This window comes from Microtus oregoni, unplaced genomic scaffold (assembly GCF_018167655.1).
Source record: "Microtus oregoni isolate MIOR12 unplaced genomic scaffold, Mior012 000092F_ref0000046, whole genome shotgun sequence".
In the NCBI taxonomy this organism is placed as follows: domain Eukaryota; kingdom Metazoa; phylum Chordata; class Mammalia; order Rodentia; family Cricetidae; genus Microtus; species Microtus oregoni.
In genome coordinates, this window is record NW_024544604.1 from 300,478 (window position 1) to 326,597 (window position 26,120).

Below are 26,120 nucleotides of genomic sequence, written 5' to 3' on the forward strand. Positions count from 1 at the left end.
TGACTTGCTCTCAGGGTGCCTGCTTGGGCTAAGGCTCTGCTTGGTGGGCCCTACCTCAGACTGTTCATCTGCCTCAGGTACAAGCAGTCAGTTCTCATCAGGGGCTGACCGGGCCACATCTCCCCTAGTGTCCCTCTACCCTGCTCTGGAGTGCCGGGCCCTCATCCAGCAGATGTCCCCCTCTGCCTTTGGTAAGCCTCCTTAGGGGATGGGCCAGCTGGAAGCTGGGAGAGCCTGGAGGATTTTTGAAGCTCCTGGGCATCTTCCCAAATGAGAGGCATGAGGGAAAATTTCAGGCCCAAAAGGTTTTCTCCACAGGGTTCTAGTGGGGTTTCACAGAGTTAAGGGAGCCGATGAGTGATTGGTACCTGGGTGGATTTTCCAGAGCCAGGGATTAGATAGGCATGAGGGAGAATGGGCTGAGGACCCCAGTCATCATTGTCCTCTTCTCTCTCCTGCCCAGCAGGTCTGAACGATTGGGATGATGACGAGATCTTAGCATCGGTGCTGGCAGTGTCCCAACAGGAATACCTAGACAGTATGAAGAAAAACAAAGTGCACAGAGACCCACCCCCAGACAAGAGTTGATGGAGACCCAGGGACTGGACACAATCCCCTGACCCCCACCCCTCCACTCCTGCCCTTTGATGCCACCCAGCCTTCTTTGGCTTTCTTCCCTCTTGGCTTCCTTCGTTCATTTCCTTATCCTTCTTTTCCACTCCCCTCTGGCTGGCCCACTTATGCGCTCCATCCATCTCATCCCTGCCACCACCACAGTGGTCTCTGCCAGCTGATGTGCTCTGTTGCCCCCCTGCACAGCACCATCTCAGCATTCCACAGGGGACTCTGGAAAGGGTGCCGAAGGTAGGCGAGAGGCACACAGAGACAGACCATGTGGCATCCAGGCAGCCCCCGAAAAGAGAGACACTGAGACAAAGGGAGTCTTCTGCTCGCCCTTCCCTACAGATCAGAAAACTTGCCGCACCTCTGCCATAGTGGTGACAGGAAAGGCAGGAGTGGGAAATTTTCCTTCGTAGTACCCCAAAAATCTGAGCCTTCCATATTAAATTTTTCTTTATAAAATGTACTTTTATCTTATAAAATCAAGAACCGTGTTCGTGGCAACACTGGCTCCTTGACGATGGTATCTCCGGTTTGGAGACAGTCAAGCTGGCCATGGGGCATTGTGGGCAGGCAAAGAGTTGAATTTCTGCTGTCTTCTGGCCTCCAGCTCTTTGGAGGGGTTGAGGATATGAGCCAGAGGAACGTGGCAGGGTTGCAGTGGCAGACTGGCTTTGGACAATGAACCCTGACCTTGCTGCAGGGACTTTGCTGACCTTTGAACTCTTGAGGTGGGGTTATCTTTGGAGATCATGGCTGCTACTCAAGATTTGAGTTTAGGGAGTTGGAGCAGCCTCCACAGGTGGGGCGCCTGTGCCCTGCAGGTGTTGACAAGATCCACCATCTGTATTGTCCTTGGCACAATAAAACCAAATGTCAGTTTCCCTGAGCAACTCTGTTCTGTATGGGGCAGGGGTGGATGGGCCTCTGGGAAGCACAGAGTTTGGCTTGCCCTGAGTTCTACTTGTTCTCCAGTAGGTGCTGTCTGTAGGCTGGGGTTCATCTTTGATCTGTTTATTAAATTAACTTCTTGCCAGGTGCAATGTATGTAGAGCCTAGGTAGTTGAAACTAACGTAGGCCACATAACCAGGATTCTGTTTAACAGAACCAGCAACAAGAAACCTCTTCTAGAACTGGGTCACGCCTTTGATCCCAACACTGGGGAGTCAGAGGCAGGTGGATCTATGACTTTCAGGCCAGCCTGATCTACATAGTAGAGTTGCAGGCTGGCCGGGCTACACAATGAGATGCTTTTCTCAAAAATCATAAACTTCCTCAGTAGCAAATCTACTTTGAAGCCCTTACTCCCACCTAACCAAATTTCTAAATGGGAGCCTAGGGATAATTATGGACTGTGTTTGAGCTAAAGGCCATGACTAAATTTTGTTTGAATTTCCACTCTCAACCTTAATGTTCATTCTTGTGATAATCTATGAAGAAATAAAAACAGTTGACAACAAGCTATGTGAGTTTAGTGAAAGTGACCAGAGGTGGCCTCTGCCTGACTGGGTTTCATAAGCTGGAGAATGAAGTGGCTAAATCCTTTTTTATTGTTTTCTTCCAAATTCTATTGACACCTCTGTCCATCCCTCCTAGGGTTTGTAAAGCCCAGGTTGAGAAGGCTGGCTGACCTTCAGATTTTCTCAAAACAGTATTCTCCCCAGCATGCCTCAGTGGGGTCCTTGCAGAAGGCTGTGTGTGGTGGCCCCACAGGTGAGGGTATGGTTTGCCCAGTGGGCGGCTGCAGGGTATCTGAAATACATGGTCAAGCATGAGCACGCCAAGGAGGTTGATTTAAAATCTATCTGCATTTTCTAGCTGTGTGGCTTTGGGCTCTCTTTGAGTTTAAAGTGCCCCATCTGCAACTACAGGGGTGATTAATGTCTGCTACCTCATGCTCTCTGATTTGTGAGTATTGACAGAGAATGTGTATGGTCAATAATGTACTACTGGGCACAGTACCTGGTACATTCTTAGAGCACAAATGTTGGGGTTATTAACAGACTTGGGGTGGGGGTATTACCGTATTTTGTAAGTTTGTACCATTTGGCCTCAGCCTGCCTCTTGCTATTCTTGGCTTTTTCTTGCAATTTGCTCTAACCTATCTTCAGCTACCAACCTTATTTGTCTTTTAAGACAGAGGGGTCACCTGAGAAACCCCTGTGTGATCGATCTCACATGGTGGCATGCAAATAAGGACTGGCTCCGATTGGCCGGGGTACAGCAGGTGCCGTGTCCGGATTGATCAAAGCCAGGTGGGCGGGGCTGTCGCGCAGGGCGACTCTCCGGGAGGCGCGTGCCCCAGTGCCCCGGCTCAGTAGCGTTGGGGCTGGCGCGCGCGACGAATCTTTACGCCGCGCAGTCTGCGGGCGCTTCCGGGCCACCAGATTCCCTACCTTCCACCCTGGCACCCCCCAGCCCTGGCTCTCCAGCCGCTCTGCCCCGGGCATCCACGCCCTGCGGGCTCAGCGGATTCAGCGGGCTCAATCTACGCAGCTCCTCCTCCATGTTGACCAAGCCTCTGCAGGGGCTTCCTTCGCCCCCTGTAACCCCCACGCAGCCTCCAGGTGAGCGCAATCTCCCCTGTCACAAGCAGGTTGGGAGGACTGGAATGATGGGTGTCGGTGTGGGGGCGAGAGTCACGGCTGGGATCAGAGTACACCGCCACCCTGATTTCCTCGCCTCCGCTTGCGTAGGTGGCAAGAATCGGGCAGCTTTCGAGGCCGAATACCGACTTGGCCCCCTCCTGGGTAAGGGAGGCTTTGGCACCGTCTTCGCGGGACACCGCGTCACGGATAGACGTCAGGTATCCCCTAGAGGGGTTCTGGGAGGGTAAGGTGTTTTGGCGAAGGGTGGTGGTGGGGGAACGGAGATGCCACTTGTTCCAGTGGGGAGCTTGCAAATGTGTAGTAGAATCATAAGGAGCAGGGTTGCTGTCTGAGTCTATGTGTGTGAATGTGTGAGTGCGCACGTGTGTCTGGAGTTCAGGTGGGTATGGGGGTGGGCTGAAATTCTGGAAGACTGGGCATTTATACTGGGAAGGGGGCAGATCTTCAGGACTGGACCCCAAGATCCATGGTATTTGCGTGCGTGCGTTCATGCGTGTGTGTTTGTGTGTGTGTGTGTGCGCGCGCGCGAGTGTACATGTTGGGGGGGAAGTGGGGATTTTTTTGAGTAGGTGTTAAGAGTGGAGTCGTGAAAACAAGAATCCAGATACATAGTTGTTGTGTCCTGGAGATGGGTAGAATTATGGAGGAGGGCTTGCGATGTCAAAAAACTTAGAATTTGAATGTGGGGATATGGGTCAATGGTGGGTCGTTTGTCCATCATTCACAAACACTGAGTTCAACACCAGCGTCACAGGGTGGGGGATGTAGGGAGACAGTGGGAAAGAGAAAACAAAAGAAAAAATACAGCTCCATTCTGGATTTCAGGGGGTCTTGATGCTTTCCCGACAAGAGCTCAGGAGTAAAGATGCTAGCTGGATGGAGTTAACACGATTCTGGGGCCTTCAGAGTACTGGATAGGCATCCCAGCTCCAGTGGGTGTGATACGTATGGGAACTAGAAATACTAGAGTGGAGAGACTGGAATTGGGCAGAGGGTCTAGACTGAGAAGAGTCTGGGATCACCGGCTGGCCCCCTTATCTCAGTATTTTTTCTAGGTGGCCATCAAAGTAATCTCCCGGAACCGTGTGCTAGGCTGGTCCACCGTGGTGAGTGTCTTTGGTGTACGTCATGACCCGTGGACTCCATCACCGAACTCACCCCCTGATTTTTTCTAGGGGATGTATTATTCCCTGGGCCCTGAAACCGTGAGAACCTCACCAACCTGTGTTTACTGCCTTTATGTGATAGTTCTGATTTCACCTCAATTTGCCCAGAGCTCTGGATTCTCCTCTCAAACTCTCCTTTTGCATCTTTCTTCCAAACAATGCTTCTGGGGCTGTTCACAAGACATGCTGGTGGGGAAGGAGGGGCCTAGGTCACTGGTTGTCATGGTAATGCTGGCTGCTGCCTCTGCCACCCGGAGAAAGCTAACGGACATCAGGGCGGGTCTGGGCAAATTGTAGGTGAGAGCTCCCCCTGGCGGGCATTTCAGACAGTCTATGCCGGCCCTGGGACGGAGAAGGGAGGGAGGGCGAGCCTGCGCAGTAGCCGAAGAATTTGCGTCTCCCTGAGAAAACCTGTCTGTGACTGTGCAAGTTAGTGGGCCTGTAATGGACCTCACCTGAGGCAACAAGACCCTTGGCACTGTCTGTATAGGTGTAGGGGGTGGTGTTATTGAGTTGTGCTAGTTGAACTGACAAAACGTCGCGTTCATTGAGTGTTTGCTCTGTGCCAGGTCCTTAGCAGTTAATCACTGTAAACTGTTTTTAACAAATGAAAGCCAGGATTGGTGGTGCATACCTGTAATCCCAACATTCAAGAGGCTGTGACACTAGGATTTCTGAGGATTTTTTTTTCTTTTCTTTTTCTTTATTTCTTTCTTTCTTTTTTTTTAAATTTATTTTCGAGACAGGGTTTCTCTGTAGTTTGTGGTGCCCGTCCTGGAACTAGCTCTTGTAGAGCAAGTTGGCCTCGAACTCACAGAAATACACCTGCCTCTACCTCCTGAGTGCTGGGATTAAAGGCGTGCACCACCACCCGGCGATTTCCGTGAATTTGAGGCCAGTTTGGGCTACATGGCAAGATCCTGTCTCAAAAATGAGACAATTTTAAAGCCAGAGAACATCTATGCAGTGACATAATTATAGGCACTTTGCAAAGTACGACATTTATTCGAATTCAGTAGGTACTAGATCTCTTCTTCTAACTGCTCTGTCCATCTCGCGTATTGAGTCTTTCAACACTTATACAATAATAGTAGTTAATTACTTTTCATTGCTAGCCTCTTTCCTGTAAAGTACTTCCATTTAGAAACATTCATAGAGTTATCTAGTGTGCAGAAAAACTGCCCTGATCTGGATGTTGGCTAATAAGACAGGTAAATAGATCCCATGATAGTTCTTATGCAGAGGGACTTAAATTTTAAATTTGAAGGCCAGGCATGGTGGTGCACACTTTAATCCCAGCACTCTGGAGGTAAAAGCAGGTGGATCTCTTGAGTTCCAGGCCAGCTTGGTCTATGTAGAGATCCTGTCTCAAACCCCATTCCCCCCCCCAAAGAAAACACTTTAACTTATTCAAATATTTACTGAGCTGCTACATGCCAGATGTATATGGCTTCTGCTCATTTCACTCTGATGGATTTGAGCCTTTGAAAGGATACTGAGAGGTCTGGCTTGCCAAAGGTCAAAAACCAGTGCTCTGAAAATAAACTGCTATATTGACAGTAGAGCTCAGACTTACCATCTACCTTCTTTTTTTTTCTTTTCACTTCCCACCCCAGTCAGACTCAGTGACTTGCCCACTTGAGGTAGCACTGCTGTGGAAGGTGGGTGAAGGCAACGGGCATCCAGGTGTGATACGCCTGCTTGACTGGTTTGAGACCCCAGAGGGCTTCATGCTGGTCCTTGAACGGCCTATGCCTGCCCAGGATCTTTTTGACTACATCACAGAGAAGGGCCCGCTGGGTGAAAGCCGTAGCCGCAGCTTCTTTACCCAAGTAGTGGCAGCTGTCCAGCACTGCCATGCTCGCGGAGTCGTCCATCGTGATATCAAGGATGAGAACATCCTGATAGACCTCTGCCGGGGTTGTATTAAACTCATTGATTTTGGTTCTGGGGCCCTGCTGCATGATGAACCATACACGGACTTTGATGGTAAGGATTCTTCCCTACAATTTATGCGGGGGAGGGGGCTGTTTTTAGTCTTTAATTCTTCTGGCTTTTGAGCTTTATTATTGGATTGTCCTTGTAACCTTTGACCTAAATCGTACCCTTTAAGGTTCTTGATTCTCAAGCCCAATTACAGTTTCTTAACCTTCTGGGCTCTTATTTTTTAGTGTGGGGATCTTGTTAGTGTTGGGTTTTGTTGTTGGGTTTTTTGCTTGTTTGTTTGTTTTGCTTCTGGTAAGACAATCTTAGTGTTAACTTGGAAGTGCTCTTTTTAAGCTGTTTTGCTGCTGACAGGACTCTACTGTTAAATTTGAAGCAGTGGATACTCTCCTTTAATTTACAGTTCATACTTCTAGGGACACAGGGTTCGACAAAGGGCACCATCTGGGAAAGATCTAATTCTTGGCTTGTGTGCAGGGACAAGGGTGTATAGCCCTCCAGAGTGGATCTCTCGACATCAGTACCATGCCCTCCCAGCTACTGTCTGGTCACTGGGTGTCCTCCTCTATGACATGGTCTGTGGGGACATTCCCTTCGAGAGGGACCAGGAGATTCTGGAGGCTGAGCCCCACTTTCCTGCTCATGTCTCCCCAGGTGAGGCCCTCGCTGACCCCACAGGCTTCCTTCCTCCTAGGACTGGGTATCCTTTGCTGACTGCTAATCTCCCTTGTGTTTCTTGACCTCACAGATTGCTGTGCCCTAATCCGCCGGTGCCTGGCCCCTAAACCCTGCTCCCGACCTTCACTGGAGGAGATTCTTCTGGACCCCTGGATGCAAACACCAGCTGAAGAAGCGCCCATCAATCCTTCCAAAGGAAGCACCACCCCCTTACCCTGGTCCCTGCTTCCCTAGGCCCAGCCAGGCTCTCTGGTTGGAATCCCATGGTCATGCTACAGGGATAGATGGACATCTGTTGACCTGGTTATACAGGTTGTTAAAGATCCAGTATTACTAAGGTCAGGGAATAAGGATCAGGGGTCAGAAGATAGCCAAGTCTGCCCAGTTCCTATCCCAATCCTGTGAAGGAGCTCTCCTCCCGGAACCTGTGGTCCCTTATTTGGGAGGGGGGAGTTACTTGTTTCTTGTTCTGTTAAGGATGTTTATTTGGTTGGATTCCTTCCCTTCTAGGCCCTATGATTCTTATTATGACATTGTAGTCCCTACACTGGCACCTCCTATACTACTACCACAAACTTAGACACTTAGTTTAAATGCTCTCACTCGGGCAAGGGTGCTTTCCTTAAATACCCCAGCAGCTCTTTAGCAAAAGGGCCCTTACCCTGGGATCTCAATTCAGTTGCTGCTTGCCTGCCTTAGCCCAGAAATGATTATTCTGGGGAAGGTAACACCCTATTAAGCCCTATTAATTAGTATCCCACTGCTTTTTTTAATTTTTATTTTATTTTATTTTTTGGTGAGGGGACCCTATTGTTATTCCAAGTGCTCTTATTCTGGTGAGAAGAACCTTACTTCCATAATTTGGGAAGGAATGGGAGATGGACATCATCGGACACCACCAGAGACTAGGATGGGATGGATGGTTTTGGGGGGATGGGATGGAGGAAATAAGTCTTACTGTTTGTTCTCCTGGGGTCCCCCCTCTCCAACTTTTGCTGCCTCCTCCTGAGCCAGGATTGTCCAGTGGTAAAGTGTAAATAATTATGTACTGGAGGTAGGAGAGCTGCAGCTGTGCCCTCCTTTCCCTTCTCCCCCTGCCTGGATTATTTAAAAAGCCATGTGTGGAAACCTATTTAATAAATAATAAAGTCACGAATGAATGGCCATTTATAGAGGAAGGTATTAGTGGAGCATCTACTGCCTGTTGAGTTTAGATGGCTGGAGAAAAATTTCTGAAGAAAAACCAAGTCAGAGAAGGGGGCCAGTCTGACCCTTTTTGTTTTGTTTTCAGATGGGGTCTTTTTGAAGCCCAAGCTAGCCTCAAACTTGGAGTGCTGGGATTTACTTGCACAAAAATAAATCCCAGGCTCCAACTGGAATTTTTCTAGCACTTTCTATGTAGCTCTTAACTTGATTTAAATCTTAATTTTGTCTTTGCCTTTCATGCCCCTCCTTTGCATCTTCCTCAGCTCACCTCCCTTGGTCTCTCTAATTCTGACGTCAATTGTCCTGAACCTGCTTCTCATTTTCCTCTATTATGGTGACTAAGCCTTCCCTACTCTAGTTCAGCAATGAATTCTATGAACCTAGCGGCAGGCCTATGACTCACTTGTCCCGCCTTCTCCAAAGTCCGATTCATCCCAGTTGGCCTCCGGGCCTTAGAGGGCGGGACCTGGCTGGTTGAATAGAACTGAGTTTCTGATGCGAGGAGGGTGGTGCCATCTGAAGGTTCCAATAAAAGCGGAGATGGAAGAACCACGGAACCAATGAAACCGCGGGACGGTTTGGGAAGGTGGTTCGGACAGTCGGGGTCAGTGAGGCGGGCAAACGGGAGGTGTGGGCCGTGTCTAGTGTCGGGAGCATGCCAATAGATGTGTAAAGGCTATGGGAGATGGGTCTCCGGCGTCCTTGGTCTCCAGCTGATGGAATCTGGGAAGTCCGAAACCACCGTTTTAGAATCAGGCTTGGAACGGGCTAAAAACACCACCTCGCAATCCCAGCTAGTGCCCCGCCCTCCACGCCGGAGGTCCGGAAGCGGACGTGATGGATACGGAAGTAGCCTGCTGTTGCCGAGGGGACGGGACGGGCAGATGCCAACATGGCAGCGGTTGGGGTTGGCGGATCATCCGCGGCGGCCGGGCCAGGGGCCGTGTCCGCGGGCGTGCTGGAGTCTGGGTCCGCTACAGCGGGTGAGATGACCTCAGTCAGAGAGCAGTTGGCCGGGCGAAGTTCGGGGACCTTGGGGGTGGAATGATCCTTGGCTGAAGTGACAGCGGCATCTCGTGTGAACGGACCGACGTGTGTGGTGTGTGTGTGTGTGTGTTGTTGAAAGAAGGGAGGAGAGAACGGACCATTGTAGGTTGCAAGGTAGGAATCGGTCGTTTTGTGGGTGTTTGTGACGGGGGCCTTGGACTTGGAAATAAAGACCGTTATGAATGTGTGGGGGAAATTTCCTTTTGAGGAGGCTAAGACCACTGAGAATGTTCGGGGGCTGTGGGCAATCTTTAATTGCAGAAGGGAGAGACAGATTCTGGGGTAGGAGTTTTTCCTTATAGAAGGGAGAGAGACGATTCTTAGGGTGGTGGCTTCTTCCTTATAAAGGGACCTTATAAATTGTCAGGGTGGGGCACATCCTTGTATGACTAGTGGATCCATTTTGAGCATGAGGCTGTCCTTCATTACATGGAGAGTATGTTCTGGGGCTGTCCCATCCAAATGGAGATAGTTCTATTTATGTTGAGGTGGGAGGGTTCCTTCCTTATAGGTCAGGGAAAGAACATTCTGAGGGTGCCAAGTCCTATATAGCAGAGAGAGCTCATTGTCAGTGTGGGGAGAACAAAGAATTGTTCTTTGTCTGGGAGGAGGGTGTACAGCAGTAGGGAAGTATTTCCGTATGTGATTAAGGTAATCAGACTGTTGGGTAACCATTGTAGGAGATAGGAAAGTAGGACAGTCCTTAGGAGGTGGGCATTTTAAACAATTGCCCCATTCATTATATTCTGATATTTCATTTATGGGACAGTCCTGCAAGTAGAAACATCACTTCCTAGAAATCCTCAATTTGCTCATCCACAAAATGGGATGTTTCAAAGTACCCTCAGAGACCAAATGCTGGGTGAGAATCCATGTGAATCCCATAGCTCAGTGATAGGCATGCTGCACACATTCAGTAAATCCGGGCGATGCTGTCTGGGAAAGAGCTGCTTCCCCGGGGAGGGAGAAGTGGGTATGTGTGTCCAGGGCCTGCCTAGGCCATTTCCTCACACCCTACCAGGGATTCCACAGTAGGAGCTGGCCAGAATGGGACTCTGTCTGACACTTGCCTGCAACAGAGGTTGTAGAAACAGGGAATCAGATTCTCAGTTGAGTCAGGAAGGGCAGGCAGAGGAAGTACCAGTGGCTGGAAGGATTTTGATTGAGAAGAGGGGGGAGGTGGGTGGCTAAACCCTGACAGCTTCTGACCCCATCCTTCTATGTTCCTTCCACTCCCTACAGCTCACCGGCGCCTCAAGTACATATCCTTAGCTGTGCTGGTGGTCCAGAACGCCTCCCTCATCCTTAGCATTCGATATGCTCGCACACTGCCTGGGGACCGCTTCTTTGCCACCACCGCTGTAGTCATGGCTGAAGTACTCAAAGGTGTCACCTGTCTCCTGCTGCTCTTCGCACAGAAGAGGGGTATGAGTCAGAGAAGGGGCTGGGTGGTTGATCTGACTCCCTGTGTGTAAGCACGCCGGGGAGGCTTGTTTTCTGGGAGAATCTTTCTGAAAGTGCTTTCGGAGTATGTAAGTGCCATCTAAGCTTCCTTGCCACTCCAGCTGTGCCAAGTTGCCTCGGCACTTGTATGTCCCTTAAACCTGGGAACTGCAGTAGTGACATAGTCTGCCCAATAGGCAACAGAACACTCAACAGTGATTCAAAGATTTAACTTTATCCCGTGGAAGCCAAGTGTAGTGGCACATGCCTCTAGTAAAAGCATTTGGAAGGTGGAGGCAGGACGATGAGGAGCTCAAGATAACAGGAAGTTCAAGGCTAGCCTGGGCTACACGTGCTTTTGTTTAAAAGAGAGAGAGAGAGAGAGAAAGGGAAAAGAATATGGAGAATTCCACTACACACACACACACACAAACACACACACACACACAGAGAGTCAGAAAGAATAATAAAATAGTAAAGCTATCTTTCCACACATTATCCAGGCTCACAACTCTCAACTCTTGACCACCCTGTCAGAAATCTAGCTGCTCACTGCTGAGCTACTTATCTTTTACACATCTGCACTTGTAACCGCAGCTGGTCAGCATACTAAGGCACAGCATCAGTTAATCCCATGAATTCAAGGCTAGCTGCAAAACAAGAAAACAAGCAATAAGTGGAATTATAATACCTAGAGTTGGTGTAGTTTAGTTGATAGAGTGCTTGCCTAGCATATATAAAGCTCTGGATTTGATCTCCAACACCACAAAAAAACAGTTATGATAAATGCCTATAATCTAAGGCAGAAGGATCAGAAGTTCAAGGTCATCTTTGACTATGTAGTGAATGTTCAGGGATAGCTTGAGCTATCTGAAATTCTATCTAAAACAAGGAAGCATAATAAAAATCATACATGATGAAATAACAATAAAGTTAGGGATGGTGGTTCATACCTGTCATCTGAGGCAGGAGGATCATAAATTCCACGTCTTCCTAGGCTGAAGCAAGACCCTGTCTCAAAGCTGGGCGGTGGTGGTGCCCGCCTGTAAGCCCAACACTTGGGAGGCAGAGGCAGGCGGACCTCTGTGAGTTCGAGGCCAGCCTGGACTATAAGAGCTAGTTCCAGGACAGGCACCAAAGCTACAGAGAAACCCTGTCTTGAAAAACAAAACAAACAAAATGGGGCTGGAGAGATGGCTCAGAGGTTAAGAGCACTGGCTGCTCTTCCAGAGGTCCTGAGTTCAATTCCCAGCAACCACATGATGGCTCACAACCATCTGTTCTGAGATCTGGCGCCCTCCTCTGGCGTGCGGGCATACATCGAGGCAAAATGTTTAAAAAAAAAAAAACAACAAAAATCCAAATAAAAGGTGTTTAACAGGAAACATGATCCTGTCTCAAAACAAAACAAACAAACAAAACCCCCAAACCACCAATGAATAAAAAAGCAAAACCAGGCCTGATGGTGCAGGTCTGTAATCTTATCTGCTTGAGAAGCTGAGGCAGGGAAATCATAAGTTCAATACTAACCTGATCAACTTTGTAAGACACAGTCTCAAAACATAGGACTGGCAAGATAGCTTAGCAGGTAAGGTAAAAGCTCTTTCCATGCAATCCTGACAGCCTGAACTCTATTACCAGGACCCATGATGGATGGAGAGAACTGACTTTAGCCTCTAAGGTGTCCTTGGACCTCCACACCATGGCCTGTGCATGCCCACACTCAAACACATACATCACACATAATACAGATAAAAGGACTAGAAATGTAGCCCAGCTGTAGAACACTTGCCTAATTTGTTTAGGGCTGTAGGTTCATCCCCAGTAACACACACATACACACACATGTGCGTGCAAAAACCAAAACAATAGGGGCAGAGAAGATGGCTTCATGGGTAAAATGCTGGGCGATGGTGGTGCACCCCTTTAATCCCAGCACTTGGGAGACAGAGGCAGGTGGATCTCTGTGGGTTCAAGACCAGCCTGGTCTACAAGAGCTAGTTCTAAGACAGCTAGGGCTGTTACACAGAGAAACCCTGTCTTGAAAACAAACAAGCAAAAAATAATAAGGTGGAAAGTGATAGAGGAAGACACCCAATATCAGTCTCTGTCGTCCACGTGTCCATGTGTGGATGAGGGCACCAGTCTGTCCACATTCCCACACACAAATCAGAAACCCAAAAGATTAAGTGGTTCATAAGTGTTCAAAGTTATAATGCTTTCTTTCTTTTCTTACTTTTTTTTCAAGACTTGGGACTCACTCTGTAGACCAGGCTGGCCTTGAACTCAGAGATCTGCCTGACTCCTGAGTGCTGGGATTAAAGGTGTGCTCCACAACCACCTGGCAACAATAGCTTTTATCCACAGTTTTATTGTTATTATTATTAATTTGGGAGGTGGGCACCCATGTGCTATGCATGCAAGTGGAAGTCAGTAGACAACTTAAAAGAACTGAATCTCTCGTTACCTCATATGGGTCTTGGGAATTCATGTCAGGCTTGGCAGCAAGTACCCTTACCCTGATGCGCCATCTTGCTGGCCCTATTTTGATTTTTTGAGATCATCTCAGATAGCCCAGGCTGGTTTCTAACACTGTAGCTGAGCTTGGTTTTGAACTCCTGATCCTCTTGCCTCTACCTCCCAAATATGATTTTAGGTATGCACCACCATGATGACCCACAAATTTAATTTGCTCGCCTGTCTGGCTCTCCCTCTCTTTCCCCTTTTGAGACAAGATCTCACTGCACCAACTAGACCCATCTTAAACTCCAGCTGGTGGGCTAAAGTGTCCTTCCTCCCTCCGCCTCTCTGGTAGCTTGGGTTGCAGATACAGGCACTTCATCACTCTCTGCTCACTTTGCTTTTCCTTGAATTAGTTGGTGATAACCTCGCCCCCAGTGTTGAACACTCGCTCAGCATGTGCTAAAGCCTTAGGTTCCATCCCCATCACTACAAAAGGAACATCACTGTGTGCTTGTAATCCTGGCACTTGAGTAAGAGGCTTTCCTCAGCTACATAGTAAGACTTTGAAATCTGAAAAACCAAAATAACCAGCAACCTAAACCTGACCTGATGTGGAGTTCTTGGTAGACCTATGTTTGAGTTTTTCCACTTTGTGTGTATATCTACAGAATTCTCCGCAGAAATATGGATGTGCTTTTTTATGATATGCAGTTATGGCTATGCAGGATTTGTGATGTGTTTTGTCGTACGCATATTACCTTCTTAACACCTGGAAAATACGAAGTCAAAAGTCCATTAATTACTACTGAAATAAGTGCTGTGATGGGCAGGGGGAGAATTTTATGGATCAGCATCAGACAGGCATTCCTAAGCTGACCCTGTGCAGTGTGGTTGTGGAGATCTTCTAGGGATAACTGACTTCAGGTAAAACCTAAAAGATGAATTCATCCTTGGTTCCATAGCAAGTTCAAGGCCAGTTTGGGTTCTATGAACTCTGTCTAAATGAAATAATAATAGTAAGATGTAGGGCTGGGTATATAACTCAATTGGTAAATGTGCTTAACACACTTGGGAGTCTTAGGTTTAATCTCAAAGACCAAAACTAAAAATGTGATGAGTTTTGCCAGGCAGTGGTGGCGCACACCTTCAATCCCAGCACTCAGGAGGTAGAGGCAGGCAGATCTCTGTGAGTTCAAGGTCAGCCTGGTCTACAAGAGCTAGTTCAGGACAGGCTCCAAAGCTACAGAGAAACCCTGTCTCAAAAAAAATGTGGTGAGCTTTACATAGACCTTATTACATAGGAAATGATACTCAGTTAATTGTAGAAGTTCTCAACCAGACTTCTGTTTAATGGTCAAGAACTGGCATGGTGGTGAACGCCTTTAATCACAGCACTTGGGAGACAGGCAAGGTGGATCTGTGAGTTCAAGACCAGTCTTGGCTACAAAGTGAGACCATGTCTCAAAAAAACAAAAAACAAAAAAGGATTACATTCAACTGGTACATGTTGGTGCTTACTCAAGAAGCTAGGACAGAAGGATGGAGGAGAATTTGAGGCCAGCCCAGGCTCCATAGAGAGACTCTGTTTTGAGAAGAAAGGAAAAAGGGCTGCATTCATTCATAGGGCAGAGGCAGCTTAATGTGTCTAGGGCTGAGAAAAAGGATTTGTTTGATGGGAAATGTATTCTGTCCTCAAGTGGCTCATGGACCATTAAGGAACTAGGGTGTTTAAAAGCCTTGGGTTGGATGTGTAGCTCAGTGGTGTGTGAGGCCCTGGACGAATCACAAAACAAACAAATCTAAAACCTCCCTTCTGATAGTTGTATACCCCTGCCCAGGAACCAGGAAGCTCTATGTCACATGCTTCTAGTTACTGGTAATTATTTCATTGTACAGACATATCAAGTGCTTGCCCTGAATGGGTTCATGCCAGGGAAGTAGCTCTCAGGTGGGTAGACTATGGTTGATAGCAGGCATAGTGGGATAGGTAATAGTTTTGTGACCATTAGTATTTTTTTCTTACAGTGTTGGGGTAAAACCTGGGGACACACACACATCTGCTAGGCAAGTGCCCAACCCCTGAACTATATCACCATTCCCCTTTGCAGCCATTAAGTTCTGTATCAGAAAGGCTTTTTGTTTAAAAGACATAATCTCATTATGTAGTCCTTGCTGGTCTGGCACTGGCCTCAAACTAACCAGATCCACCTGCCTCCATTTCCCAGGGGTGGGGATGAAAGGTGTGTGCCACCAGGTCAAACTCAGAAAAAGTTCTTACTGGCATTGCTGTGCTACTGTAGAAGAAACTGAGCTGCTAGGAGGGGGAGAGTAGTTCGGCGGTGAGGGAAGGCAGGACTGGGAGGTGAGCAAAGGGGCCAAGCCTGGTCCCAATCCTCAGCAGACCTTCTTCCCACATAGGTAATGTGAAGCACCTGGTTCTCTTCCTCCATGAGGCTGTCCTGGTGCAGTATGTGGACACACTCAAGCTTGCTGTGCCGTCTCTCATCTATACCTTGCAGAATAACCTCCAGTATGTTGCCATCTCCAACCTGCCAGCTGCCACTTTCCAGGTGAGCCCCCAGCCCAGCATAGCTCCTGGGGAAGTGGGAGAGGGAGACGGAGGGAGGTGGTCTGTAAAGAGCAGGAACTATGTCACCTTCTTTGAACTCCCTCCACGTTGGCTTCCATATGTGTCAAAATTGGGAATAAGGGGGATGCTGGGAAAACTGAAAATATACCTAAGACCAGACATGGTGGCATATACCTGCAAACCCAGCACTCAGGAAGTTGAAGCAGGAGAATTTGGGGTTTGAGGACTACAAAAAGAAACTATTTCTTGGACTGGAGAGATGGCTTAGAGGTTAAGAGCACTAGCTGCTCTTCCAGAGGTCCTGAGTTCAATTCCCAGCACCCACATGGTGACTCACAATGAGATCTGGTGCCCTCTTATGCCATGCAGATAGAGCAGGGTATACATAATGAATAAATATTTCAAAAAAGAAACTATTTTAGGGGACTTAAGAGATGGGGCTCAGGGGGCTGGAGAGATGGCTCAGTTGTTAAGAGTGCTGGCTGTTCTTCCAAAGGTCCTGAGTTCAATTCCCGGCAACCACATCGTGGCTCACAACCATCTCTAGTGAGGTCTGGTGCCCTCTCTGGCCTGTAGACATACACACAGACAAAATATTGTATACATAATAAATAAATAAATAAATAAATAGATGGGGCTCAACAGTTAAAGAGTACTGACTGCTCTTCTACAGGACCCAGGTTTGAGTCCTAGCACCCACATAGCACCCACAACCATTTGTAGCTCCATTTTCAGAGGATTTGATGCCCTCTTCACCTCCAAAAGCACTAGCTATGTTTGTGGTGCACAGATATTCATGCAGGCAAAACACCTGCACGCATCAAATATTTCTTAAAGGCAGAAACCCTATCCAAAGAAAAATACCCGGAAAGAGTCTTTGAATGCTTATTGGTAAATCTGTAGCATCTATGGTTAGTCTTGTTTTCAGAAGGTTGATTAAAGAACCTAGATATAGCAAGGTTGCCTGGGTTCAAATCCCAGCGCTGCTGCTTTCTAACTCTGTGATTTGGGGAGTCAGTCACTTACCTTTCTCTACCTTTATTTGCCCATCCTTATTTTAATTTCATTTCATTTTCTTTAGACAGGGTCTCATGTAGCCTAGGCTGACTGTCAACTTGTTATGTAACATGACACGCTGTGATCCTCCTGCTTTGACCCCTCAAGTGTTAGGATTATAGGTGTGTGTGTCACCATGCCCTGTTTATGATGAGTGCTAGGGACCGTACCTAGCACTTTGTGCCTGCTAAGCAAAACTACCAGCTAAGTTATATCTTCAGCTTTTATTTTGTTTGGTTTTTGAGACAGGATCAGTCTGGCCTTGAACTCATTATTCTTACTCCAACTTCTAAGTGTTGTGATTTCTGTCATGAGTGACCATTGCCTAGCTTTCTCATCATTAAATTGCAGATTCTAGTGGTGTTCAGTTCCAGGGTACTTGTGAAGATTATATGCACTATTTCTGATATAGTGCCCAGGCCATGCTGGACACAGTAATCTAAAATATTTTCTGGGTTTGTTGTGGTTGAAGACGACCCTCTTCATCGCCTGCTTGGAGGTGTTTTACATACATCAGTCTTAACTTTATAGAGATGATGCCAGGCCTGAGAAAGGACAAGTGATTTATCCCTATCACATAGCTAGGAAAATAGTATTGGGTTGTAGATTTACGTATGACTCGGGACACTTAGGCACAGCTACCTTTTTGTAACTCACTGAGAGGTTCTTTTTCTTTTTTGTTTGTCTGTTTTTCTTTTTTTCTATTTTTTTTAGTCTAGAATTCCTTTTTCAAGCCCTCTCAGATTTTACGTGGGGTTAGTGGAGTGCCAATTGTTATAAGGGGAGAGGGCCCGCTTGTTTTTCCCAGCTGCCTGGCTAGCTTACACCCAAAATAACCACACAGAAACTGTATCAATTAAGTTACTGCTTGACCCATTAGTTCTAGCCTCTTATTGGCTAACTCTCACATCTTGATTTAACCCATTTCTATTAATCTGTGTATCACCATGAGGTTGTGGCCTACCAGCAAAGGTCTAGTATGTATCTCCGGCGGCAGATCCATGGAGTTTCCTCTGTTTGCTTTTCAAGACAGGGATTCTCTCAGCTCTGGCTATTCTGGAACTCACTCTGTAGATCTTGAACTCACAGAGATCTGCCTTTCTCTGCCTCCTGAGTGATCAAAGGCCTGAGCCACCACCACCCTGGCTCTGTAGTCACGCCTTAAGTGCTGGGATTGAAGGCATGCACCACCACCACTGCCTGGCCTGGAGGTTCTTTCTTTTTTCTTTTTTTTGAGACCATTTCTAGCCCAGACTGGCCTCTGACTCTACATAACCAAGAATGACTTTGAATTTCTGATCCTCCTGCCTCCATTTTTCAAGTGCTGGGATTATAGGCGTATGCCAGTGCATCTGGTGCTGGGGATGGAAGCCAGCAGTCTGTATGCTAGGCAAGCTCGTTACCTATTGACTGTATCCCTAGCCCTCTGGGAGGGGCTTTGGGAACTAGTTAGCCACAAATTAGTCAGTAGTCAGTGGTTGGTTAATTTTATTGTCATGTACTCCACCCCTCCTTTTCATTATGCCTGAAGAGCCACAGTGGGTACTGTCCCCTGCCCCTTGCACTTCCTGGGAGTTGGGGCCAGCCCTTAGTGCCTTTCATATGCAACTTGCAGGTGACATATCAGCTGAAGATTTTGACTACAGCACTGTTCTCCGTGCTCATGTTGAACCGCAGCCTCTCACGCCTGCAGTGGGCCTCCCTGGTACTGCTATTCACTGGTGTTGCGATTGTCCAGGCACAGCAAGCTGGTAGCGGTGGCCCTCGGCCACTGAATCAGAATCCCGGGGCAGGACTAGCAGCTGTCGTGGCCTCCTGCCTCTCCTCAGGCTTCGCAGGGGTCTACTTTGAGAAGATCCTCAAAGGCAGCTCAGGTTCTGTGTGGCTGCGTAACCTACAGCTTGGCCTTTTTGGCACAGCACTGGGCCTGGTGGGGCTCTGGTGGGCTGAGGGCACTGCTGTAGCCCATCAAGGCTTCTTCTTTGGGTACACACCTGCTGTCTGGGGTGTGGTACTAAACCAAGCCTTTGGTGGGCTCCTGGTGGCTGTTGTTGTCAAGTATGCTGATAACATCCTCAAAGGCTTTGCCACCTCCCTGTCCATTGTGCTGTCCACTGTTGCCTCCATTCGCCTCTTTGGCTTCCACCTGGACCCTTTATTTGCCCTGGGCGCTGGGCTGGTCATTGGTGCCGTCTACCTCTACAGCCTCCCCCGAGGTGCAGTCAAAGCCATAGCCTCCACTTCTGCCTCTGCCTCCGGGCCCTGCATTCACCAGCAGCCTCCTGGGCAGCCACTGCCACCGCAGCTGTCTTCTCGAGGAGACCTCATCAAGGAGCCCTTTCTGCCAAAGTCAGTGCTGGTGAAGTGAGAGCTGGTAGTGGTTGGGGGAGCCAGGGTAGGGGGTTGGGTGGAGGGGGTTGGGCTGCTGCAGGTCCAAAGTTGTTGCCAGGGCCTGACTTTTGTGGGGTTGGAGGGTTTTTTTTCTCCCATACTTCTAGAGGGATATGAAACTGGGGATATGAGCCTTCTTGGTAGATGGACCCCCCTTTCCTGAAGGAGCTTTATTGAGCAGCTTCCTCTGACCAACCTCTTTGGGAACAGGGTTGGGGCACTGCTATTCCAGGCTTTCCCCCACGACCCTCTGCTGGAGATGTCCTGTCTCTCATGCCTGGGACAGTTCATTCCAGCCATCCTGCAGACTGGACAAAAGCCCTGCAGCTCTTCAGTAACGACTAATGACTACCCGTGGGGTTCCATTTCCTATTGTGTGAGGCCTTCTCTCCTGCACCATCACCCTGGATCATGTCAACAGCTTGGTCTCTGATGAGGCTTTTGGGCAGTTTCCCTGGTACAGAGACCCTTGAAGATCGGCCTGTTGTAAGTGCCTGGAGTGAGGAGAGAGGCACAAGCTGAGAATTTTGCATCAGCTCATGTTGGGGAGGGTGCAATAAGCACCATTTGCTGTTCAGTAGTTTGGGCATTTGTGATAATCAGATTAATAATGATCCAGAGTGTTGGGGAAATGGGGAGGGGAAATCCTGAAGTGGCTGAATCTTACGTAATTGAAGAGACGGATGAAGGATTGATTATCTTCTGAAACATCCAAAGGAAAAATAAAGCTGCCAGTCCCACTCTTCAGCCCCATTGGCTGTTTAAAACACCCTTACTTCATGGCGGGTGTCAGAATTGATGAATCATGGAACCTGCACCCCCGCACTCCCCAAAGCTTATTAACTCCTTAACTGTATCCCAGATGTGTGTGCCTGTGTGTGAGTGAATGTATGCGCACGTGTGTGCATAAATACATGCATGGAAGGTGCCTGGGCTGTCTTTGCTATTGTAAATAGGGCCATTGGATCTTTATTTTTGATTAATTTGTTCTGATTTTTGGGAGGGTGTTGTTTTCTAAGGAACTGTAATGAACATGTCAGGATACCCAATGCCAAATAAAGATGTTGTATTTATTTAGCGCATGTGTAGCTCTCTGACCCAGGGCCTGCTCTTTCCACATAAGCACTGATATTAACCCCAGGATTACTAGTTTACTACTACCACCTTCGCTTGCTCGGGGAACCCTCTTGCCAGCCCACCCCAGCTTTCTGTGTTTCTCTTTCCTTCCCATGTTCACCACAGGTTGCTCACCAAGGTGAAGGGCTCGTAGCTGCTGGAATTGAAGATGCTGGCCTGCCTTCGTTCTCCCTTCTTGCCCTGGCCCAGCTGGGACTAAACTCTTATCAGTATTAGGGGTAGGGTGAGGTAGACATGGGAATTCCCTGTCCCCACCAACCCTGCCCCACATAGGGCTGACATGACTAACCTGTTAATGGGCCCGCCTCAACTCCCGCTACATTGCAGTATTTCTTAGGTGAGTTTCTGCAAATAAAATGTGTTTTGCATCTTGTCAGCTTGGGTTGGGAAGCCTGGAAGGGAAGGAAGCACTCAAGTCTCCTGAGTATGATCCACAACAAAGCTTTTATTACAAACAATTAGGGGGGCGCGAGTGTAGCTCATTGGTGGGATACTTATTCAGCATGTGCGAAGCTCTGGGCCCTACATCCAGAGCCACAAGGAAGAAAGCAGGAAGGCAAACTGCCAAAGCTACCGCAAAGGGTCAGTCCTGCTGTTTGGTTCGGGAGGCCTCAGCGTTGGCGCGGAGCACAGCCCCTGGGGAAGGGTATGGGCGCTGCTGGAAGAGGGGCCCAGCTGCTGTCGTGTCGGCGCCTGTCTTGGCCTCATTCCTTTTGGGTAGTCCTGTTGACCATGTGCCCCTGGGGATAACAGACAATTAGAGGACAGGAAAGGGGTATAGTGGACATTTTCCCAACTGCCCACGATTAAAGAATGGGAAGAAATACAGGAGGAAGGTACTGCTCACAGCTATAGCGACAAGCATGAAAAGCCAGGATTGTCAGGGGGTTTCACTTACCGGGGTGCATCTGAGTACGAGCTGGGATCCATAGGGTCTAATTCTTCATCTTTCCGGCTCGCCGCTATAGAAATAAGTAGTTGGTTAAATTCTTCACTTAAGGTCCAACGAGCCCCAGATCACTGAGCCCCTTCTCCCAGGAAGAAGTGTTGCCAGGGGCTACCATGGCCCACAGCACCATTCTCTAGGAGCCGGGGTCTAGATATGCGTTCCTTATATTCCTGTGCCCTGGTACCTCACTTGACTCATCCAAGTCCCAACCTGATCTGCTTACCCTTCTTGCTCTTGGGGTAAGGAGCTAGCTCCTCTCTGCGATGGTGGCGCTGGTCTTTGCCATCTTCCCGGTCTGCCTTGTCATACCCCCGGTCCCGATCTCGTTCCCTGTCCCGATCTCTCTCTCTGTTGTCCACTTTGTCATAGCTCCGCTCTCGATCAGACTTCTCATGGTTTCGGTCTGCCTTCTCATGGCTCCTGTCTGGCTTCTCGTGACTTCGGTCTGACTTCTCATGATTTCTGTCCAACTTCTCATGATTCCGGTCCAACTTGTCCTCAGCCTCTGCGGTAACACAGAAGTCAGAAGCCCTCTCTTCTACATATGGTCTCCTCAGCCCCTCTCTGAGACTGTAAGAATCACTGAGATACCCATGCATTTGCCAACTCACCAGCATTATTGGTCCTCAGTTTCTTGGCAGATTTGGAAACGACAAAGTTGGGGTCATGTGGTGAGAGCCACGACACGAGGTCTGTCTCGACATTCCAGTAATAGGGGAGTCCACTATGGGCAGTGAAAGGGAAGGGAACGTCAGCACAGATGTCCCTTATGTCAACTGTTTCCCTGACCTCTGCTTAGATCTTCTCCATGGCTCCATAGCAGATACCTTCCTCATTAACACAGGAAGGGAAAAGCCAGCCATCCCTCCTGCCTTATGTTGGTAGGCTCACCAAGAAGGGTCAAACACCTTGTACCAGTTCGGTGGCAGACCCTCTAACCGGGTGGACTCATAGTCGACAGGATCATCATCATAGTCCTCAGCAATAATCTCTTCCTCTGGCTCTGCAAAAACAGGGAAACAGAAAAGCAGTTTAAGAACCCCGGGGATTCTCTTCCTATACTCAGGGCCTGGGGCCATAACCACTCACATCTACACCACTATACATAGAAGACAGAGCTATGCATTGACAGTTGATAGAGAATCTTCAAAAACCTACCAGTTCCTGAGTTCAGATATCATGTGGCCCTGTATCATCCAAACCTATTCAAATGAAATGGGTTTAAATAGCAGGGGGGTTGCCTAAAAACAATGGGTCACCTATTCACCTTCTGAACTGTGATGGGTTTCTGAGTCATGTACAGCAAGGAATTAATTCAAACATTGCTCTGAATCTACTCCCAAGGGCTAACATATAGTAAGCCTTTAGCAAGATACCTGGTGATAGAATAAAAAATGGTATTTATTATCAGCTCAATGCCTGGCTATCAGTAGGCCCATACCAGATTTCAGCTGTGGGTATAACCAACAATAAAATGCATATGCCATGCCAATTGGTGGCACACACCTTTAATCCGAGCACTTGGGAGCCAGAGACAGGAGGATCTCTGTGAGTTCCAGGGCAGCCAACGCTACACAGAGAAACCCTGTCTCAAAAATCCAAAAACCAATGCACATCCCAGCCCAGTGACATCAAAAGAAATGTCACGTATGATCATCCATATTGCTATTGCTAATAAAAGATACACTATCAAGCACCCGGCCTGCTGCGCGTACTTTTGCAAGGCCACCTGCTCCTTCCCATGCGGAGCCGGCTGAAGAGTCGCTATGAGCAAGGCCCACCTTCCCGAACTGAAGAAATTTATGAACAAGAAGTTATCATTGAAGTTAAATGGTGGCAGACATGTACAAGGAATTCTTCAGGGCTTTGATCCCTTTATGAATCTTGTGACTGACGAGTGGAGATGGCCACTAGGGCAACAGAATAACAGCGGCATGGTGCTCATACAAGGAAACAGGAGTCTTGGAAATAGTCTAAACAATGGCTGCTCAGCAGAGGAGTTCACATCCTTCCCCAAAGGACTGTTTGACTGGGGTGTAGAATTGGGTCATGTACATTTTCCTAACAAAACAAACTTCTGTGATACTCAGAGTGCAAATAGATACATGCTTTCAGCAATGGGCTCAGTACTCAAGAGACTTGACAACCAACAAAAATGATATGGGGTTTGCCTGAAGCCCTGGATTCAGACCCTAGCTTCACCAAAAAAAAAAAAATTAGCACTATTAGGTACAAAGTCTGTGGCTGGCCCAAAGTAGTCCTGTAATAGATGTCAGTTATCCATACAATATTATGGATACTTTCCAGTGCCTAACACACCATATGGGTCAAAACTCACGCCAAATTATATTATTATTGGCAATAATGTGTAATTAGCAGCTAGTAATACAGTAAACCTGTAGAACAGGTAATAAAAACCCAGAGACAGAAATTGGGGTTCAACCTGAAGGTCAGAAAAGCAAAGCAGCCAGTCACTGGCTCTTACCTCTGCTAATGAGACAGACTAAGAGCTGTCTCTTCCTGTTTTATAATCCTCTCTAGTTCTGGGATTAAAGGCGTGCACCACCACTGCTAGTGTAGCTACTGGGATTAAAGGTGTGTGCTATTGCTGCCTGGTCTGTAAGGCTGGCCAGTGTGGCTGTTTTACTTTTCTGATCCTCGGGCAAGTTTTATTTATTAAAATACAAATGAAATGCCATTTCATAAACCTAATTGATCGATGATCATTTTAGACTACTGATATATGTGCCAGGCACTTAGGTGGCCTCAAATAAATGTTAATAGGTTATCATGCCTATCATCACAGTACATCTGCTGAGTTAAAAACCACAAACCATTAACACCTTGTCACTATATTTGAAACAGAGACTGCAGAATATATCACTCTTATTAAATATTTATTAGTGCCGGGCGATGGTGGCGCACGCCTTTAATCCCAGCACTCGGGAGGCAGAGACAGGCGGATCCCTGTGAGTTCGAGACCAGCCTGGTATACAGAGATAGTTCCAGGACAGGCTCCAAAGCCACAGAGAAACCCTGTCTCGAAAAACCAAAAAAAAAAAAAGCATAAATATTTATTAGTATAAAATAAATACTGGCCCAGTGGTGGTGGACACCTTAAATCCCAGCATTAGAAAAGCAGAGACAGACAGATCTTTGTGAATTCAAAGCCAGCCTGATCTACATGAGTTCCAGGCCTGCCAGAACTATAGGGTGAGACCAAGACCATGTCTCAAACATTAATAGCAAGTAGTTACCCCTTTGGATTTTGTTATTTTTGGAGTGTGCAGAAAAAAATATCTGGCCTGGAGTGCTGGGTTTTAAAGGAGTGTGTCACCATCACCGACGCAGCTTAGCTTTAGTGTCTTTTTTTTAATTAATTAATTATTTATTTATTATGTATACAATATTCTGTCTGTATGTATGTCTGTAGGCCAGAAGAGGACACCAGACCTCATTACAGATGGTTGTGAGCCACCGTGTAGTTGCCAGGAATTGAACTCAGGACCTTTGGAAGAGCAGGCAATGCTCTTAACCACTGAGCCATCTCTCCAGCCCTTAGCTTTAGTTTCTGAAGACTGGGTCTCGCCAAGTTGCCATGGCTGCCTTGATCTCCTGGGCTCAAGTCATCTTCCTATCTCAGCCTCCTAAGTAGTTGAGACTATTGGTACATACCACCATGCCCACTTTATTCATGAATTAAATTAAACTCTATCCTCCAGTCTACGCTTCACACAGTACTTACTATGCAGTAGTAATGGATACCAGGAAATTATATTGGCATTAAGATGCCTGCCAGGCCATGCAAGCTATCAAGTATTAACAACAAAGCCTCAATAGTAGAGCACATCCAAGAGTATGAGTTTGACCCCAGCAACGCAAGCGTGGAAAAGGTGTGTGCTTCGGGGCTGGGGACGAGGGTTCGCGCCTGCTTAGCATGCACCTGGGTTTGACGGGGGCGGGAGGGGGCAGGACCGGGTTAGAGAACAGAACCACAGACGTCTGGTAACACCGGCACATGGTAGACCCTTCTGTTATTTGCTTTCTCACCGGGCTCCAAATGTTTGAGGATGCCCCTCTTCGCCAAGCGGGTCTGCAGTGCAACCGGGAGCGGCATTGTGGGGCCAGACCTAGGAAGCAACAGACAGTACTGAACGACAGATCCGATAAACATTCCAGTCAGGATATCCAGTAACCATGCATCACACGACAGCGGCAGAGCCGATAAACATTCCAGTCAGGATACCCAGTAAAAATGTACCACACGGCAGCGAGTGCTCATTTGACGCCCCCCCCCCCGCCCCGCACATACCTACCTGACTGCACCAGTAGTAGCTCGAAGGACCGAACAAAAGTGCGTGCTAAAAGATGAAAGAAATACGTGGCAGTATGGTCTGAGCTAGCACCACCAGAACTCTACGGAACGGACCAGGACACCGGGACCGGATGCACCGATGATCCAGTTCCTCTCCAGGCCAAGGCTCCGCCCACCGCCGGAGGGACCAAGTGTAACACACCCGCAACCCCAAATGGGATCACCCAACGTTCCTCCAAGTCACCACAGTGGGAGGAACCAAGGCGCTTGGATGGGGGCGCAAAAATGCCAACACCATATTCAGCTCTAGAAGAAAGCTTCTACCCCGCCGTTACCAGTCCAGCGACGTGAATAAGCAAAATCCGTCACCTACCCTCCCCTCCCTCTTTGTCATTATGCTTACCAATAGCGAAGGGCTCTCCTTTAAAAGAACAAAATTCTCCCCGCTCTCCCCAGACGCAGTTAACTGGTCGACGCCAGGGGCTTACAGGGAACGGACGTGGC

The 26,120-nt window shown here is 48.0% G+C and overlaps 4 protein-coding genes across 8 annotated transcripts in view; 3 read left to right on the plus strand and 1 right to left on the minus strand.

Annotated features, from left to right (window-relative positions):
• LOC121442674 (OTU domain-containing protein 5-like) overlaps positions 1-1,006 on the plus strand; it is a 29,786-nt gene extending 28,780 nt beyond the window's left edge. For 2 of the 3 annotated variants that reach the window (XM_041644284.1, XM_041644285.1), the window contains exons 8-9: positions 78-191; positions 467-1,006. In XM_041644284.1, the coding sequence (XP_041500218.1) occupies positions 78-191; positions 467-588 (236 nt within the window). In that variant the 3' untranslated portion in view covers positions 589-1,006. Of the gene's footprint in view, positions 1-77; positions 192-463 lie in introns of all 3 variants that reach the window. The other variant, XM_041644283.1, reaches the window with a different exon arrangement.
• A 2,019-nt stretch (positions 1,007-3,025) lies between these two features.
• Positions 3,026-8,117, plus strand: Pim2 (Pim-2 proto-oncogene, serine/threonine kinase). Its single transcript, XM_041644252.1, has 6 exons — positions 3,026-3,189; positions 3,319-3,428; positions 4,287-4,337; positions 6,014-6,386; positions 6,819-6,995; positions 7,090-8,117. Exons 1-6 carry the CDS (start codon positions 3,129-3,131, stop codon positions 7,251-7,253), a joined length of 936 nt encoding a protein of 311 aa, XP_041500186.1. The 5' UTR covers positions 3,026-3,128; the 3' UTR covers positions 7,254-8,117.
• Positions 8,118-8,984: 867 nt separating this feature from the next.
• Slc35a2 (solute carrier family 35 member A2) lies at positions 8,985-19,192 on the plus strand. The gene is made up of 4 exons (XM_041644244.1): positions 8,985-9,208; positions 10,515-10,697; positions 15,597-15,748; positions 18,440-19,192. The coding sequence occupies exons 1-4, from the start codon at positions 9,118-9,120 to the stop codon at positions 19,190-19,192; spliced, it is 1,179 nt and encodes a 392-aa protein (XP_041500178.1). The 5' UTR covers positions 8,985-9,117.
• Positions 19,193-20,935: 1,743 nt separating this feature from the next.
• On the minus strand, positions 20,936-26,096 carry Pqbp1 (polyglutamine binding protein 1). Of its 3 annotated transcripts, none has more exons than XM_041644255.1 (8): positions 26,020-26,096; positions 25,618-25,662; positions 25,352-25,431; positions 22,193-22,304; positions 21,913-22,025; positions 21,525-21,806; positions 21,251-21,314; positions 20,936-21,092 (listed from the first exon to the last, which is right to left on the minus strand). In XM_041644255.1, exons 3-8 carry the CDS (start codon positions 25,416-25,418, stop codon positions 20,936-20,938), a joined length of 795 nt encoding a protein of 264 aa, XP_041500189.1. In that variant the 5' UTR covers positions 25,419-25,431; positions 25,618-25,662; positions 26,020-26,096. The 3 variants fall into 3 exon arrangements, with proteins under 3 accessions (XP_041500189.1, XP_041500190.1, XP_041500191.1); XM_041644256.1 differs by having other exon boundaries at positions 25,614-25,662; positions 26,020-26,091; XM_041644257.1 differs by lacking the exon at positions 25,618-25,662.
• Positions 26,097-26,120: the final 24 nt, after the last annotated feature.

Excerpts from the sequence above, each read along its gene's own strand:
- Pqbp1 (XM_041644257.1), bottom strand. The coding sequence starts at position 25,418 with ATGCCGCTCCCGGTTGCACTGCAGACCCGCTTGGCGAAGAGGGGCATC. Across the intron at positions 22,305-25,351 it reads CCTCAAACATTTGGAGCCCG|AGCCAGAGGAAGAGATTATT; the intron begins GTGAGAAAGCAA and ends CTGTTTTTGCAG. Across the intron at positions 21,315-21,524 it reads TTACCCCAAGAGCAAGAAGG|CGGCGAGCCGGAAAGATGAA; the intron begins GTAAGCAGATCA and ends TTATTTCTATAG.
- Pim2 (XM_041644252.1), top strand. The coding sequence starts at position 3,129 with ATGTTGACCAAGCCTCTGCAGGGGCTTCCTTCGCCCCCTGTAACCCCC. Across the intron at positions 3,429-4,286 it reads GCGTCACGGATAGACGTCAG|GTGGCCATCAAAGTAATCTC; the intron begins GTATCCCCTAGA and ends TATTTTTTCTAG. Across the intron at positions 6,996-7,089 it reads TCCTGCTCATGTCTCCCCAG|ATTGCTGTGCCCTAATCCGC; the intron begins GTGAGGCCCTCG and ends TTGACCTCACAG.
- Slc35a2 (XM_041644244.1), top strand. The coding sequence starts at position 9,118 with ATGGCAGCGGTTGGGGTTGGCGGATCATCCGCGGCGGCCGGGCCAGGG. Across the intron at positions 9,209-10,514 it reads GTCTGGGTCCGCTACAGCGG|CTCACCGGCGCCTCAAGTAC; the intron begins GTGAGATGACCT and ends CACTCCCTACAG. Across the intron at positions 10,698-15,596 it reads GCTCTTCGCACAGAAGAGGG|GTAATGTGAAGCACCTGGTT; the intron begins GTATGAGTCAGA and ends CTTCCCACATAG.